This window comes from Pocillopora verrucosa, chromosome 4, assembly GCF_036669915.1.
Source record: "Pocillopora verrucosa isolate sample1 chromosome 4, ASM3666991v2, whole genome shotgun sequence".
Taxonomy (NCBI): domain Eukaryota; kingdom Metazoa; phylum Cnidaria; class Anthozoa; order Scleractinia; family Pocilloporidae; genus Pocillopora; species Pocillopora verrucosa.
The window spans coordinates 21,678,651-21,691,035 of record NC_089315.1 but is presented as its reverse complement, the minus strand read 5'-3'; the positions used below and the strand labels follow the sequence as shown (position 1 = coordinate 21,691,035).

Below are 12,385 nucleotides of genomic sequence, written 5' to 3'. Positions count from 1 at the left end.
ATGACGTCGCTAAGTAAGTGAACTGTTTATTTAACCCTCTAATCCCAAGAGTGACTAGCATCTAATTTCCCCTCACAATATCACCCCTGAATCTCACGCAGTGTGGTCATGAGAATAAAGAAAATTATCAGCAGCTGAAGAAGTTGTTGATTGTTACACAAACTCTCAAACAAGCTTTAATAATATGTAAAACGTGTAAGATAGACCACTTAGTAAGTGAATCAGGACATAAATGACATTATTTTCCGAATCAGGTGAACATGAAGTAATTCGCGTCCACAAAATATGCAATCTTTTATGGTACGTCACGTGACTACCTAGTCACTTCCTGGCACACTCAAGCACAGGTCCACGGGAGTGGACCTGCATGATTGTTATTCTATGTTCCAATATAAAAAAGATTAGACAAGAACAGGATCATTCAAGTGAAGAATTTAACTATTTCACCGGACATTATACAGAGCTGATTATCAAACTAATTCTGTTGTGCGATTGAAAGTACAACTTGTATGATTTTAGTCTCTCCAGGGGCCCCATGCACCCTTTTCCTGAGCGGTTTTCAAGGCTTCGGGATCGTTTTTCTGGTATAACGGTTTTACTGACGAATTCACGAAGTACTTGACCCTCATCTGCATCTCCTTCACAATATCTGGGAATTTTTTGCTAAGGTCAACTCGTTCTTCTGGGTCTTTAGAAATGTTATATAAGGCGATGTCTACTTTGTCAACCGTCACCTGCGACGAGAGATGGTAAGAAATAAGATAAGTAAACAAAGGCAGCTGCAAAGATCCATTAAACGACGCCTTTACGAGAGTTAAGCTTAACAATATCTTATAATTCCATGCCGTGCATAGTCTGTGAGTGTAAGTGACCTTTTCTAGTTGTAAAATCAAAACCTCGAATCGATCCAAATAGTTCCCAAAAAAACATGATTCGCATACTTTGTGCTCAATCAGATGTATGCGACATTTCCCGTCTACAAGAACAAAAGCATCGTAGTAATGAAAGATGTATCTGAGATCCAAGTTGGACCTGAGGGTGATATCTCCAACTGATTCTAATTCTTTCTATCACTCAAAATAAATATGGCGTACTGGTCACTTTACCATGTCTGGGTTTTCAAACACCGCGTCTAGAGGTATTTCTTTTTCCACTTTTCCACCAATCTCTGGCGGTTTAAACCACGTGACATTAGGCACATTCATCAGCAACTTCATATCACCGGTCCTGAGTGCGATCCCCGTATAACCACCCAGGACACCAGGCCCTGGAGGAACTGAGCCAGGTTGATCAATGTTTAGTAATATCTCAGTGCGTGGAGAAGGCTTCCCCATCGAAATCGTGTCCCATACGTCATGGCCGTCCAGTGGAATAGGACTTTTGTCTACTGATGTCACACCTTAAGATGAAAGTAATTTTTCAATACCTTCCCCGAAAAAAATAAACTAACAAAGAAAACAATCTCATTCCCAAAAAGCTGGACTGAAAAACTATCACTTTGCCAGGAATGCACTTGGTCACTCCAACAAAATCAGCAACCTCAATTTGTTGTTTCCTTATTATTTCTCCTTTCTTAACCCTTTACATCCTAACACCAATATGCAATGTGCTCTCTACACGTTTCCTGTCGAACTTAACTTACAATCAAGAGCCTCTTTCTTTATTCTCAAGACCTTAATGTTTGATTCAGGTGTCACACAGTTGGGAGAAATTAGGTTCTCGCCACTCTTAGCGGTTTACAATGCGTTAATAGAAAATTAGATCTTCCTCGGAAGAAATCATTAAAATCGAGTGAGACTTTTTAAAGTTCATCGAAACTAGCATCGGTTATTATTTACAATGAAAATGAAGATAGTCTTTGCTAATTATGTAATATTCCTTACCGGCCAATCCAAGAATTGTTGGGTACCAGTCCGTCACATGCAATAATTCATTACACGTAACTCCCTTCCTCGCTAGCTGATTTCCGTGAACAAATCCAACTCCTCTTACCCCTCCCTCCCAGAGCGTCATTTTTTCTCCTCGAAGAGGCCAATTGTAACCTCCGTAAAAAGGTAAACCTCCGTTGTCAGTGCTGAATATAAGAAGGGTATTCTCCCACAATCTGAAAAAAAAACGAGAAATAGATACCGGCTGGATAATTTAAAAATACCTTTTTAGGGTATGTCTCATGTTAAACGTCGCTTTTTTTCCAGGCTTGTTAAAGGGTCTTTTGAGGTGCCAAAGAATTGGAATTTTTTTGATAATGCATCGTCATACTACTAACCCTGCTTCTTTAAAAGCTTCTGTTATGTTGCCGACAGCCTCATCCATGATATCTGCCATAGCAGCGTGAACTCTCCTCATTCTATTCTCTATAAATTCGTACTTCTCTATGTACTTCTCTGGAGCCTGGATAGGTGCGTGAACATTTTGGAAGGCCATGTACATGAATAACGGTTGCGATGAATTGTGGTCCTGTAACACCTTTTTCACTTGCTGTGAGAAAAGAAAACATGCCTTAGATTTCCAAGTCTAACTTCTCCCAGTGGTTACATACATTACAGGGACATGAAAGGAACGTTTAGCTGACCTTATAGTAGCTTAAGTGAGCTGAACCCTAGATATGGTTTGTTGATGGTGACAGCAGAGCTCAACAGACGCATTAAAGCAGCCATTAAAGTTTCTTCCGGCGTTCGTCCTCGCTTTTATTCACGAACAGCTCTAGTAGATCTAAACTACGCGTGACGACTTACACTGTCTCAAGGTGAGCAAAATGATAAAATTTCTTCAGTGTATAATTTATCTTAGGAAGCCCGTGCACCGTGTAACTCCTTCACGCGCGTTTAAAGTGCGTTCGATTTCCTTTTTGACCTAGGCTATCTTAGGTAAACGTGCACCTGAAATAAAAACAGGGTGAAATAAAATGATATATAAAAACTCGTTTACCATTGGTAGAGTTTATGGCTTAAAAACTATTGAGGCCGAGCGAATGAATGAAATTAAAAGATACTTATGAGATACAATAATGTAAACACCCCAACAATCCTCCTCTTACAGAGACGTAAGCGTTTGTGGCGTAGGTGCCGTTCAAATTCTTTACTACATCCAAATTGTCACGAAAGTCAACAATTCCCAGGCGACTATGGTCAAAATGATCTTCAGAACCGTCCCAGAATCCATAAGCGGAGTCAAAACCTCGTTTGGTTGGAACATAAGGCCATTTGTAGAAACCAAGATGCCACTTGCCAACCAAATGAGTGGCATAGCCTGATAAAAGAAAGAGGAAATGGAAAGAAATTTTTAATTACACGAAAACCAAGGGAGGAACTTTTTTTTTTTTTTTTAGTATCTGCAATTGAGAAATTGAATCAATCTTTTTTCCAATATCGTCTCTTCCAGTGCAACAGAAGACCCCAATTTAAAAATCCATGAAACGTTTCCAATACCTACCAGCCTGTTTCAGTTTCTGTGGCAACAAGTCGAAGTCCAGGGGCAATCCATAGGGGTTTTCCGGATGAATAACATCATGTTGCAGACCTAGCAGAAAATAAATCAAAGATGTTTTGGGTCCTTGATTAGCAATCGCAAAAAAACTGCGAAATTCACAGAAGCTCATTAGATTCGCGATATCTTAGGGTAACATTTTTTTGTGTCAAACAATATGGTGTTGACATGGACAGGATTTGAACAGCGTAACGCCATTTAAAAGGGGTGGAAGTAGATGCGAGTCCTTCGGAATGATCATGAGCAATTACAGCCTGCTTTTGAATATCTGTATTTTAACTTCATAAATTGCGTCAAATGAAGGATTTCCTCTCGAGGAATGATGTAAATAAAATCACATCAGTGAGAAGCATCACTGCACAAGACAACAATACCTGTGTGTATTGGATACCTTCCAGTCATCAATGCTCCCCGTGTCGGTGTACATATTGGCTGCACGTAATAACTGTCAAGTATAACTCCACTCTTAGCCAGCTTATCGATGTTGGGAGTTTGTATTTTGGGGTTATGATAACCGACATCGTACCAGCCAAAATCATCAGCAAGCAAAAACAAAATGTTCGGTAGCTTCGATCCTCCTGCACTGTGGACTGTGTGTAACACATGGGGCACGTACAAAACCAATAACCAGAATTTTACACGTGATAACGACCGAGTCATGTCTCAACCGATATTTCGTCCTACAACCGGGATTTCCAAGCTTTTGATATAATTTACTCGCTTTCCGTGTGTCTTGTGATTATCATGGGACACTTTTGTCTTTTCTGACGCACCACAAAATGCGCAGAATTCATTGCGTGACAGCACATCTTGTCACACAAACCCAGTTTCCGGAATAGCCTCCAATTTTAAAAAATACAACATTAAAACAACTTGAAGTAAAGCTGCTCTTCTGTATTTCTTGTATTCCTGGTATACGAAAAAAATAGATCTTTAACGAGTAAAAATCATTACAAAGTATTCCAAACAAATACAAGTGATTTGGAAAACTAACAACACAATGAGACATTGTTAACACAAACCAGCTCTGAACAGAGGACATACAAAGGTGTTTTGACATATGAAGTTGTGAAGTTGTCAAATATCTAATTATTTGTTTCTTAAGCTTTGTTACCAACATGCTTGGTCAGTAACAGGACTTACAGGAGTTTGTGTTGTACTTTTCAGAGGTGTTGATAGTGCTTATTATTTCAAATTGGCTCATTCTTTGAGTTTTCAGCTGATTTGAAATGACTTACTAAACTCCTCTCTGAATTGAACCCCACTCAACCCTATAACTTAATAGTGAGATGATTTCATGTGAATGTCATGTGGATGAATCATCTATTTGCATTAATTGTGCAATAGTTCTCCCCAGCTGAGTAAAACCTACTTTCTGAAATTTTCTGACTTGTATTAGGTCAACTCTCCTGGTTGATCTGGGAGTCTTCCACTTGCAAAAAAAATTCTTTATCTCTTGGATGGTCTCTCATATCTCCTGCATGGGCCTTAATCTGGATAACATTCTCCTAAGAGAGGGTAATGTACATCAAGTAAATTATGCCTTCATTTAAAAAAAGTTTTCTTTTCAGAAGAATGTTTTATTTCTACAAGATTTTGTCCTCATTGTGCATATTTGCATCAATTTTGATATCTTTCAGTTTGGGGGAAAAACTGGTATGGGTCCACCAACTTGAAAACTAAAGGGGCAAGTATGATGTCATTTTCTGACTTGCATGTATTTACAAATATAAATGGAGCATGTATGTCAACGCTTCTGGATATGTGGGTGTACCCAAGGCACATGAAGATTTTCTTACTAGTGATATCTTGTGCAGTTTGTCTAGATTCCCATGTGACTCTAAATTCGACAATCATTTTCCACACATAGAGTACATCAAGTAAATTTTGTCTTCCTTAAAAAGCAATAACATCTTTGGTTCAAGAGAATAATATATTCTTGAGAATTTGTGTACATATTTCACTGTCTTTGAGAATGTAAGGGAAAACCGAGATCAAGTGACCAATTTTAAAATCAAGGGGGGCATGGGATGATGATGTATTCTAATAAAAATATACTTCTGTATTTCAGTATTTGGCACTTTGATGGTGGTCACCCAAATAGTTCGGTGTTTTAGTCTTTTTGGCTGAACAGCAAATGTATTTTTCAGTTACTTACATGACTTCACATAGTTTAGCTTTGTAATGTTTCATGTTACAACTTAAAATATTAAGTGGAACCATTTCCATCAAACACCTCTAACCTGCAGATGTAGACAGTAAAACTACAATGAGCACTTTTGTTACATGAAAAGAGTCGTGTATGAAGCTGACTGCTTTATGGGAAATTGAAATTTTATTTCAAACCAGTTACATTTTAAATTGTTAATTTTAGAGACAATTTTTGTTCAGGTCATTATGCACGTTTTTTTTTTTCATCTGCATAAAAAGGTCACATGCAAAAGGTTGCTGATTATCCATTGGAAACTCGACAATTAATTACCAGCATGCAATTGATTAAAACTGCACCAAGTGGCCACTTTTGGGAGACCTGTTGACATCCCATGGGTGATATACAAATACTATTGAATCACTGAGTGACAGGCGATTGATGCATGTATGGCTTCCAGTCAAAACTTTCCAACACCTCAACACCCTCCTCTTGCATACACTGCACAGCCTTATCGACAGGTGATGCCATTCTAACATCAATACCACCACATGTGCAATGACGATTGCGTGACGGTTCAAAATCCCCACATTCCATGTACACCTTGAGACAACTGGGACATCTTTGAATACTGTTTGTTTTTCTCGCACCACACAAGCCTAAATCAACAACAACCTGAAGGCCTTTGTGGCTAAAGGCCTTCTGAGTTCGGACCGAGCTGACTCGCACGCAACTCGTGGTTGTACAGCCACCCATTACCAAAGTGTTTATTCCCTGTTTCAGCAATTCTTCCTCGACCCATTCTCTGAAACCACGAGCATCCATCACAGAAGTACTGGGTTTAATGACATATCGTTGATTTTTATCAACTACAGAATTCAAACCGTCATCAAGCTCAAAGTCACCACCTGGAAAAGGACAGCGGGTCATCAGTAGGGGAACATTGTTCAAACCCGATCGTAAAAGTTTCGCACAGTTTTCAAAACTTTTCTTGATTGGTTCAACTTCTTCGTCAGGTAAATAAGCCCTCCATGCACCGTCCACGAAAGCGCTTTGCAAGTCAATCAACAATAAACCAATTTTTCTTCGTATAGGCGACGGATGAACCGCCATTTGCATCGACTTCTCTCCTCCAAAGTTATCCCCAGTCTTCCCTCTGAAAACCCTGTCCTAAGAAACAGGGCCATCGTTCAGGACACAAAGATTGCATGTTTCAGGGCGTCTTGTGAGCTGAATAGCCTTCGATTTCCACCCACAATTGGACCAACCGTTCTGAGATAATTCAAGAGTTCAAATACGTAGGTGTACAACTTTTATCTTTAAACAAAAAGAATGAAAAAATGATGGAAACCTCTCATAAATGGTTGACCTTGCTGTTTAAGTAACTGTGCATATATAAATGTCGTGAACCTTTAATTTCTCAAATCAACACGATTTTTGCGAGTCAAATTTCTTTTGGCTGTCAAAATCTTAATAGGGAATTTCACTCAAAAACAATGTCAAAAAGGCTGATTAGCAGGCACACAAGTGTAATAATCACTCTTGCCATTTGCGAGAGATCTGCAGACGACCAACTGGTTGTTACGAAAGACAAAGAGGTTATAAATGACACTGACGAGCAAAGGGCAGGGTCTAGCTACCATACTCACACACATTCATGTATGAACACACGAAACCTTACAAATCTATAATACAAGAAAGGAAATACAAATACAAGAAAGGAAAGAATGAACTGAATGAAAGAATGAACTGAATGAAAGAATGAACTGAATGAAAGAATGAACTGAAGGAAAGAATGAACTGAATGAAAGAATGAACTGAATGAAAGAATGAACTGAATGAAAGAATGAACTGAATGAAAGAATGAACTGAATGAAAGAATGAACTGAATGAAAGAATGAACTGAATGAAAGAATGAACTGAATGAAAGAATGAACTGAATGAAAGAATGAACTCCCTTCACTGAATTTTTTTCCTTGTGTTAAAATGCCATGTACATCCTGTTTCCCTAAGCACATTCTGCAAGTCCTTTTCCACTTTTTAGACAGTCCAGATAGCTCACAGCCACTCTTGAGAGAGTGTAAGAATATGAACAACCAAGGAATGTGCGCAAGTTGGCCATCATCAAACTAAGGAGAGCACTAGATCTTTATTACAATAGCAAGTCTCAAACATGTAGACATGATCAGTGACGACTCAAAATGTTTTATTAAATATAAGCTATAATAGCTAATGTTGCTTGAGAAATGTGCATCTTACCAACCTATTAAATGTACAATTTCCATAAATCTTACAATTTTTGTACCAAGGCAATCAAAGTCCTCTCTAGAGGCAAGAAGCTCCTGGTGTTAAATCTGTAAAAACTTACTGCTCTGCTATTATAAGGGTTAGAAAAAGGACTAACAAGTTCAGTAGAGAAAATCTTTTAAATTACTAAGTGACTGAATCAAGAAAACAGTTGGTATATTCCTAAGGGATATTAACGTTAGCAACAAATAAAATGGCTCAATACAATAAGGTAAACAAGCTTCCTTTCAGGTAAATCACAGTTAAAGAGAACATTCAAGTTGCAATAATTCTATTTTGATTGTCAAATTAAAGAACAATAATGGCCACAATAAAAAAAAGTAACATCACCTTAAAAATGTTGCTCAATATCTCCTTTACAAATGCTTTACCTAATTACTGTAGATCTAATTCAAACATGGAATATAAAAATGCAAAAAAAAAAATCCCCTTCATAGCCATTGAGCCACCACATGGAATTAAATAATGGAAATAACTGAAATAGCACATTAGAGCAAATAATGATCTGGTATGATTATACAAATCTAACCAAAAACAAGCCTCAAATTACACAAAATGTATAACAAGAGATGTAACTACGATATACAAACAATGAGCCTTAACAAATACATCAACAACCCAACTCATCTTCAAACATGAGAAGAAAATATATTTTGAAAATATTGAAGGAAAAGCTGACCAACTTAACTCTTTATTTTTAGTTCCAACCATTCACAGATGGATATTTTCATAAAATGTAAGAAATCACATCCACAAATGTGAAAGATAATTATTGTATGAATCCTAAAAAATGGAAACTATTTGCTCAATCTCATAACATGATGATTCAGGAATTTATCTTAACTTGCTGATGGACAGAAGTCTATGAAAAAAAATAAATCCACAAAAATCATCCTGAGAAATCATGCTTTTGGTAGGAAAGAGTTATATATCCTATACCACGAACCTGAGTAGCCCTTTTGATCTTTGTTGACAAATCACTTGGACAACAGAGACAATAAAACTACTAAGACACTGGGACTCCTATTGACTCTCTTGCATGTAAAACAATGTATGCAACAGAGTTACATGTAAGCAACAGCGACAGTGTTCATGATGAAACTTGTATAGTACTGGCACTCTAAAGATCTTCTAAGGTTTTAAGTTATCAAATCAAAAATTTCATTGTAAAATGAAAAGAAATAATGAAAGAGTTATTAAAATAAGAGTGACACAAACTCATTATGCTACTGCTGGAGGGTTCATACTCTCTCAAAATTGTACAATACAATATTTTCCTTAACCTTTTTAAAGACTTTTTTGACATTCAAGGCGAGTAGTTATTGAGAGGATGGTTTCAAAATAATGTGAAAAGATGATTAACCCTTTAGTCCCCAAGAGTGACTAGCATCTACCCCTGGTAATTTCTCCTACAATATTACCTCTGAATCAAACATGAAGGTGACAGGTATACAGGAAATGATCAAAAACTAAAGCAGCTCTTGATTGTTGAACAAATTCTTCCTGTAAGTACCTTAGGAAATGTATAGAAAACAGAATGGAGAATATACATAATGATGTTAAATAAATTCTCCTGTAAGTACTTTAAGAAATGTATAGCAAACTGTATGGCAAAAATATAGATAATGATGTTAAACAAATTCTCCTGTAAGTACCTTAGGAAATGTATAGAAAACAGCATGGAGAATATACATAATGATGTTAAACAAATTTTCCCAGTAAGTGCTTTAGGAAATGTAGAGAAAACAGTATGGCAAATAGCGGTATACATAATGATATCAAACAAATTCTTCTGTAAGTACCTTAGGAAATTTATAGAAAACAGTATGGAGAACATACATAATGATGTTACAGTGTAAATTTCAAGGACTTGGAAGACTTGCACTAATTCTGGTTCTTGTCAGGCCTGGAAAATGAGGCCACAAAATTTCATGACTTTCCAAGTCTTGTGTATTGAACACTGTAGAGACCCCATCTTGTCAGCAGTTTAACAGGATCAATAAAACTGCATCCACAACCAGATTGGTCTTCAGTAGGAAGTTAGAAAAACAAATCCAAATTGTCCAAGGGAAGCCACAAAATTTTTCACACAAGTGACAAGTGATTAACCTTTTGATCTCAACTCATCTATCTGCTGTAGAATTTTAAGTGTCGGTCCAACTTTAAAAAACTGCAACAATGTATCGCGATTTAACAACATCAAAGCCCTGCCGTCAATCTCCTGCTCTTGAAAGAATCCTGCATACTCAGCACAGTCAGTATTACAAAAGAATTGCACCACATCTGTAGTGCTCCAGGTAGCTACACTGGAACTCGATAGGCAGCTCCTCCTTGGGCTATTAGCTGGCTTGTTTCTATTGCTGGAGAAAGTAACTCCAATATTTCCAGGTGGAGATGGAATCCAAACAGGTGCACCTTGGTGTACATCATCCCTCCTTGACAAAGCTTCACCTCCCTGATGGTAATTTTCTGAACTACAATGACTTGAGGGAGAAAGTCGCAGATGTGAAAGATCTGAGTTCATTTGTGTAAATCCATTCTTCACTGGTCTATGATGTTGAACGTTTCCAGTGGTTTGTAAACGCTTTTGCACTCCCGATGACCCTTGATATAAATGAAATGCTGATGAAGATGTGTTTGAACAGCTGTCAGTGTTGTCTGATGTTTGTTCAACAGAAATTCCTGATCGATCATCATTTGATTTTTGGTGTGCTTGAATTGCTGAATTAGATGGTACCTCTGGTGAAACGACTTGAAATTTTTCTGAGTTATCTAAAGCATCATCGAGTGAGGAACTTTTTCTAAACCGCGGAGCCACTTCTTGTCCGGTATATCCCTTCGTTGGAGACGATTTAATGGAAGTTCCATTATATACAATAAAATCACCTTCTTGCAGCCTGCCATCCCTCAATCGGCAGTCAGACGAATTCATCACATAAGATTTCGGAGTTTCTTTCTCTCTATCAGCATTTCCATTAATTTCGCTTTTGTTAGAAATCCTGTCCGTGCGGCGATGTTTCTGTGGTTGAAACTTTTTAATTCTTTCGGAATATAAGCAGGGTCTGACAGGCCCAAGAATGCTGATCATTGAGTGTGTAACCATTAAACTTTGACAATGCATCAAAGGCTTCTTCTCTGCTTGAAAATTTGACAATATGCGTAAGTAGGAAAAAGGACTTCCACGACGCGTCTTTGGATCCATAACTTTACAAACAGCTACTTTACCAACAGAACGAGAACGGTCTTGTGGAGAAGTTTACTCAGAGATGTCCGAGGTAAGATTGCTCCACATGTAACTCCATACAAACCGTACATATCTCGTGGAATCACCGATATATCACTATGTTGCAAAGATTTGGACGTTTTAGTTGATTGTTTCCCTCATACTGTGACAATTCTTCTGAGCTACTCATCCTAAAAGTGTAAAACAAAAACAAACTTACTAAATTTCGAAAGCACTAAAGAAGAGAGAGATCTCAAAACAAATCAGTGTTGTCCCGCATTTACACCGACACAGCATCAAAACATTTGTTCATTTTGCTGTTGCTAAACACGACTTATCTGGAAACACTTTGATATTATGTTCCCGGGTCATTTAGTAACGGAAAGAAGTTCAGAAGGTCCACCTACATCTGGCTTGTGAAAATAAATCTACCGAAGGCTAACTTGTGCGGCTCTAACAAGCGTGCAAAAACAAGCTAACACACATGGAATACATTACACTGGCCTGGCTACCAAGCAACCCGAATCCCTGGTATATCCAGTGAAAGTCTTTGTCTGGTAAAGAGGACAAAAGGAGGCGGTGTTTGATGAGAAAGTCTAACCATGAGTAGGGTAAGAAGCGAAACGATTGAAAAAGTTTCCGATCACCATTTCGATATAAAGCCCGTTTAATCTGTTTGCTGGTTCATTCAGCAGGTCTCTTTTGTCAAGGCCAGGAAGCCTGGTTAATTCAACCTACAAATGGTTTTCGTCGTGATTGTTGGGTGGTTATTATTATCTATTTGGGCCACTCCAGTCATTGCTCTCCTTTGGTAGAGACGATCGAAAAGCCCTGACGGCGAGAGAAGGGCGGCCGAAGGTCAGGGTGCACATCGGCCCATTTTCGCTCGTCATTATTTTACGATAGCGTCTGCATTGAGGGCCTACAGTGACGAGAGGGGACGCTTTCAGCACAGACCTGAGAGAAAATTGAAAAGTCATCTTTAGGTTTAATACCCAAATGCAGTGTTGTGAATAATCAGGAAGTAAGAGTAAAATTTGCTAGTTCAAAAAAACAAAATAAATGACTATACTATAATATAATGATAAAAAAAAATAACATTAATACATAATAAACAACAATAACAAAGCTTAAAGCAGCAAAGTGTAGTACATGAACCATGGTCTTTACAAGTCATACACAGTGCACAGGACATACATGACCACCTGAGTTACTGACTC

At 37.8% G+C, this 12,385-nt stretch overlaps 2 protein-coding genes and 1 pseudogene across 2 annotated transcripts; all 3 read right to left on the bottom strand.

Annotated features, from left to right (window-relative positions):
- Positions 1–5: 5 nt before the first annotated feature.
- Positions 6–4,281, bottom strand: LOC131778707 (arylsulfatase B). Its single transcript, XM_059095133.2, has 7 exons — positions 3,861–4,281; positions 3,433–3,519; positions 3,038–3,249; positions 2,267–2,478; positions 1,884–2,104; positions 1,107–1,399; positions 6–734 (listed from the first exon to the last, which is right to left on the bottom strand). Exons 1-7 carry the CDS (start codon positions 4,144–4,146, stop codon positions 516–518), a joined length of 1,530 nt encoding a protein of 509 aa, XP_058951116.1. The 5' UTR covers positions 4,147–4,281; the 3' UTR covers positions 6–515.
- A 1,091-nt stretch (positions 4,282–5,372) lies between these two features.
- Positions 5,373–6,790, bottom strand: LOC131778806 (uncharacterized). The gene has a single exon (XM_059095267.2). It carries the CDS (start codon positions 6,752–6,754, stop codon positions 6,056–6,058), a length of 699 nt encoding a protein of 232 aa, XP_058951250.2. The 5' UTR covers positions 6,755–6,790; the 3' UTR covers positions 5,373–6,055.
- A 939-nt stretch (positions 6,791–7,729) lies between these two features.
- Positions 7,730–11,355, bottom strand: LOC131778814 (polycomb protein Scm-like; annotated as a pseudogene).
- Between the last annotated feature and the right edge of the window lie 1,030 nt (positions 11,356–12,385).

What these genes read in the sequence shown, in the direction of transcription:
- LOC131778707 (XM_059095133.2), bottom strand. Translation starts at nt 4,146, where the DNA reads ATGACTCGGTCGTTATCACGTGTAAAATTCTGGTTATTGGTTTTGTAC. An exon ending in CCACAAACGCTTACGTCTCT is followed by an intron (nt 2,479 to 3,037) that starts GTAAGAGGAGGA and finishes CTTTTCTCACAG; the next exon opens with CAAGTGAAAAAGGTGTTACA. An exon ending in TGTTTGAAAACCCAGACATG is followed by an intron (nt 735 to 1,106) that starts GTAAAGTGACCA and finishes CTCTCGTCGCAG; the next exon opens with GTGACGGTTGACAAAGTAGA.
- LOC131778806 (XM_059095267.2), bottom strand. Translation starts at nt 6,754, where the DNA reads ATGCAAATGGCGGTTCATCCGTCGCCTATACGAAGAAAAATTGGTTTA.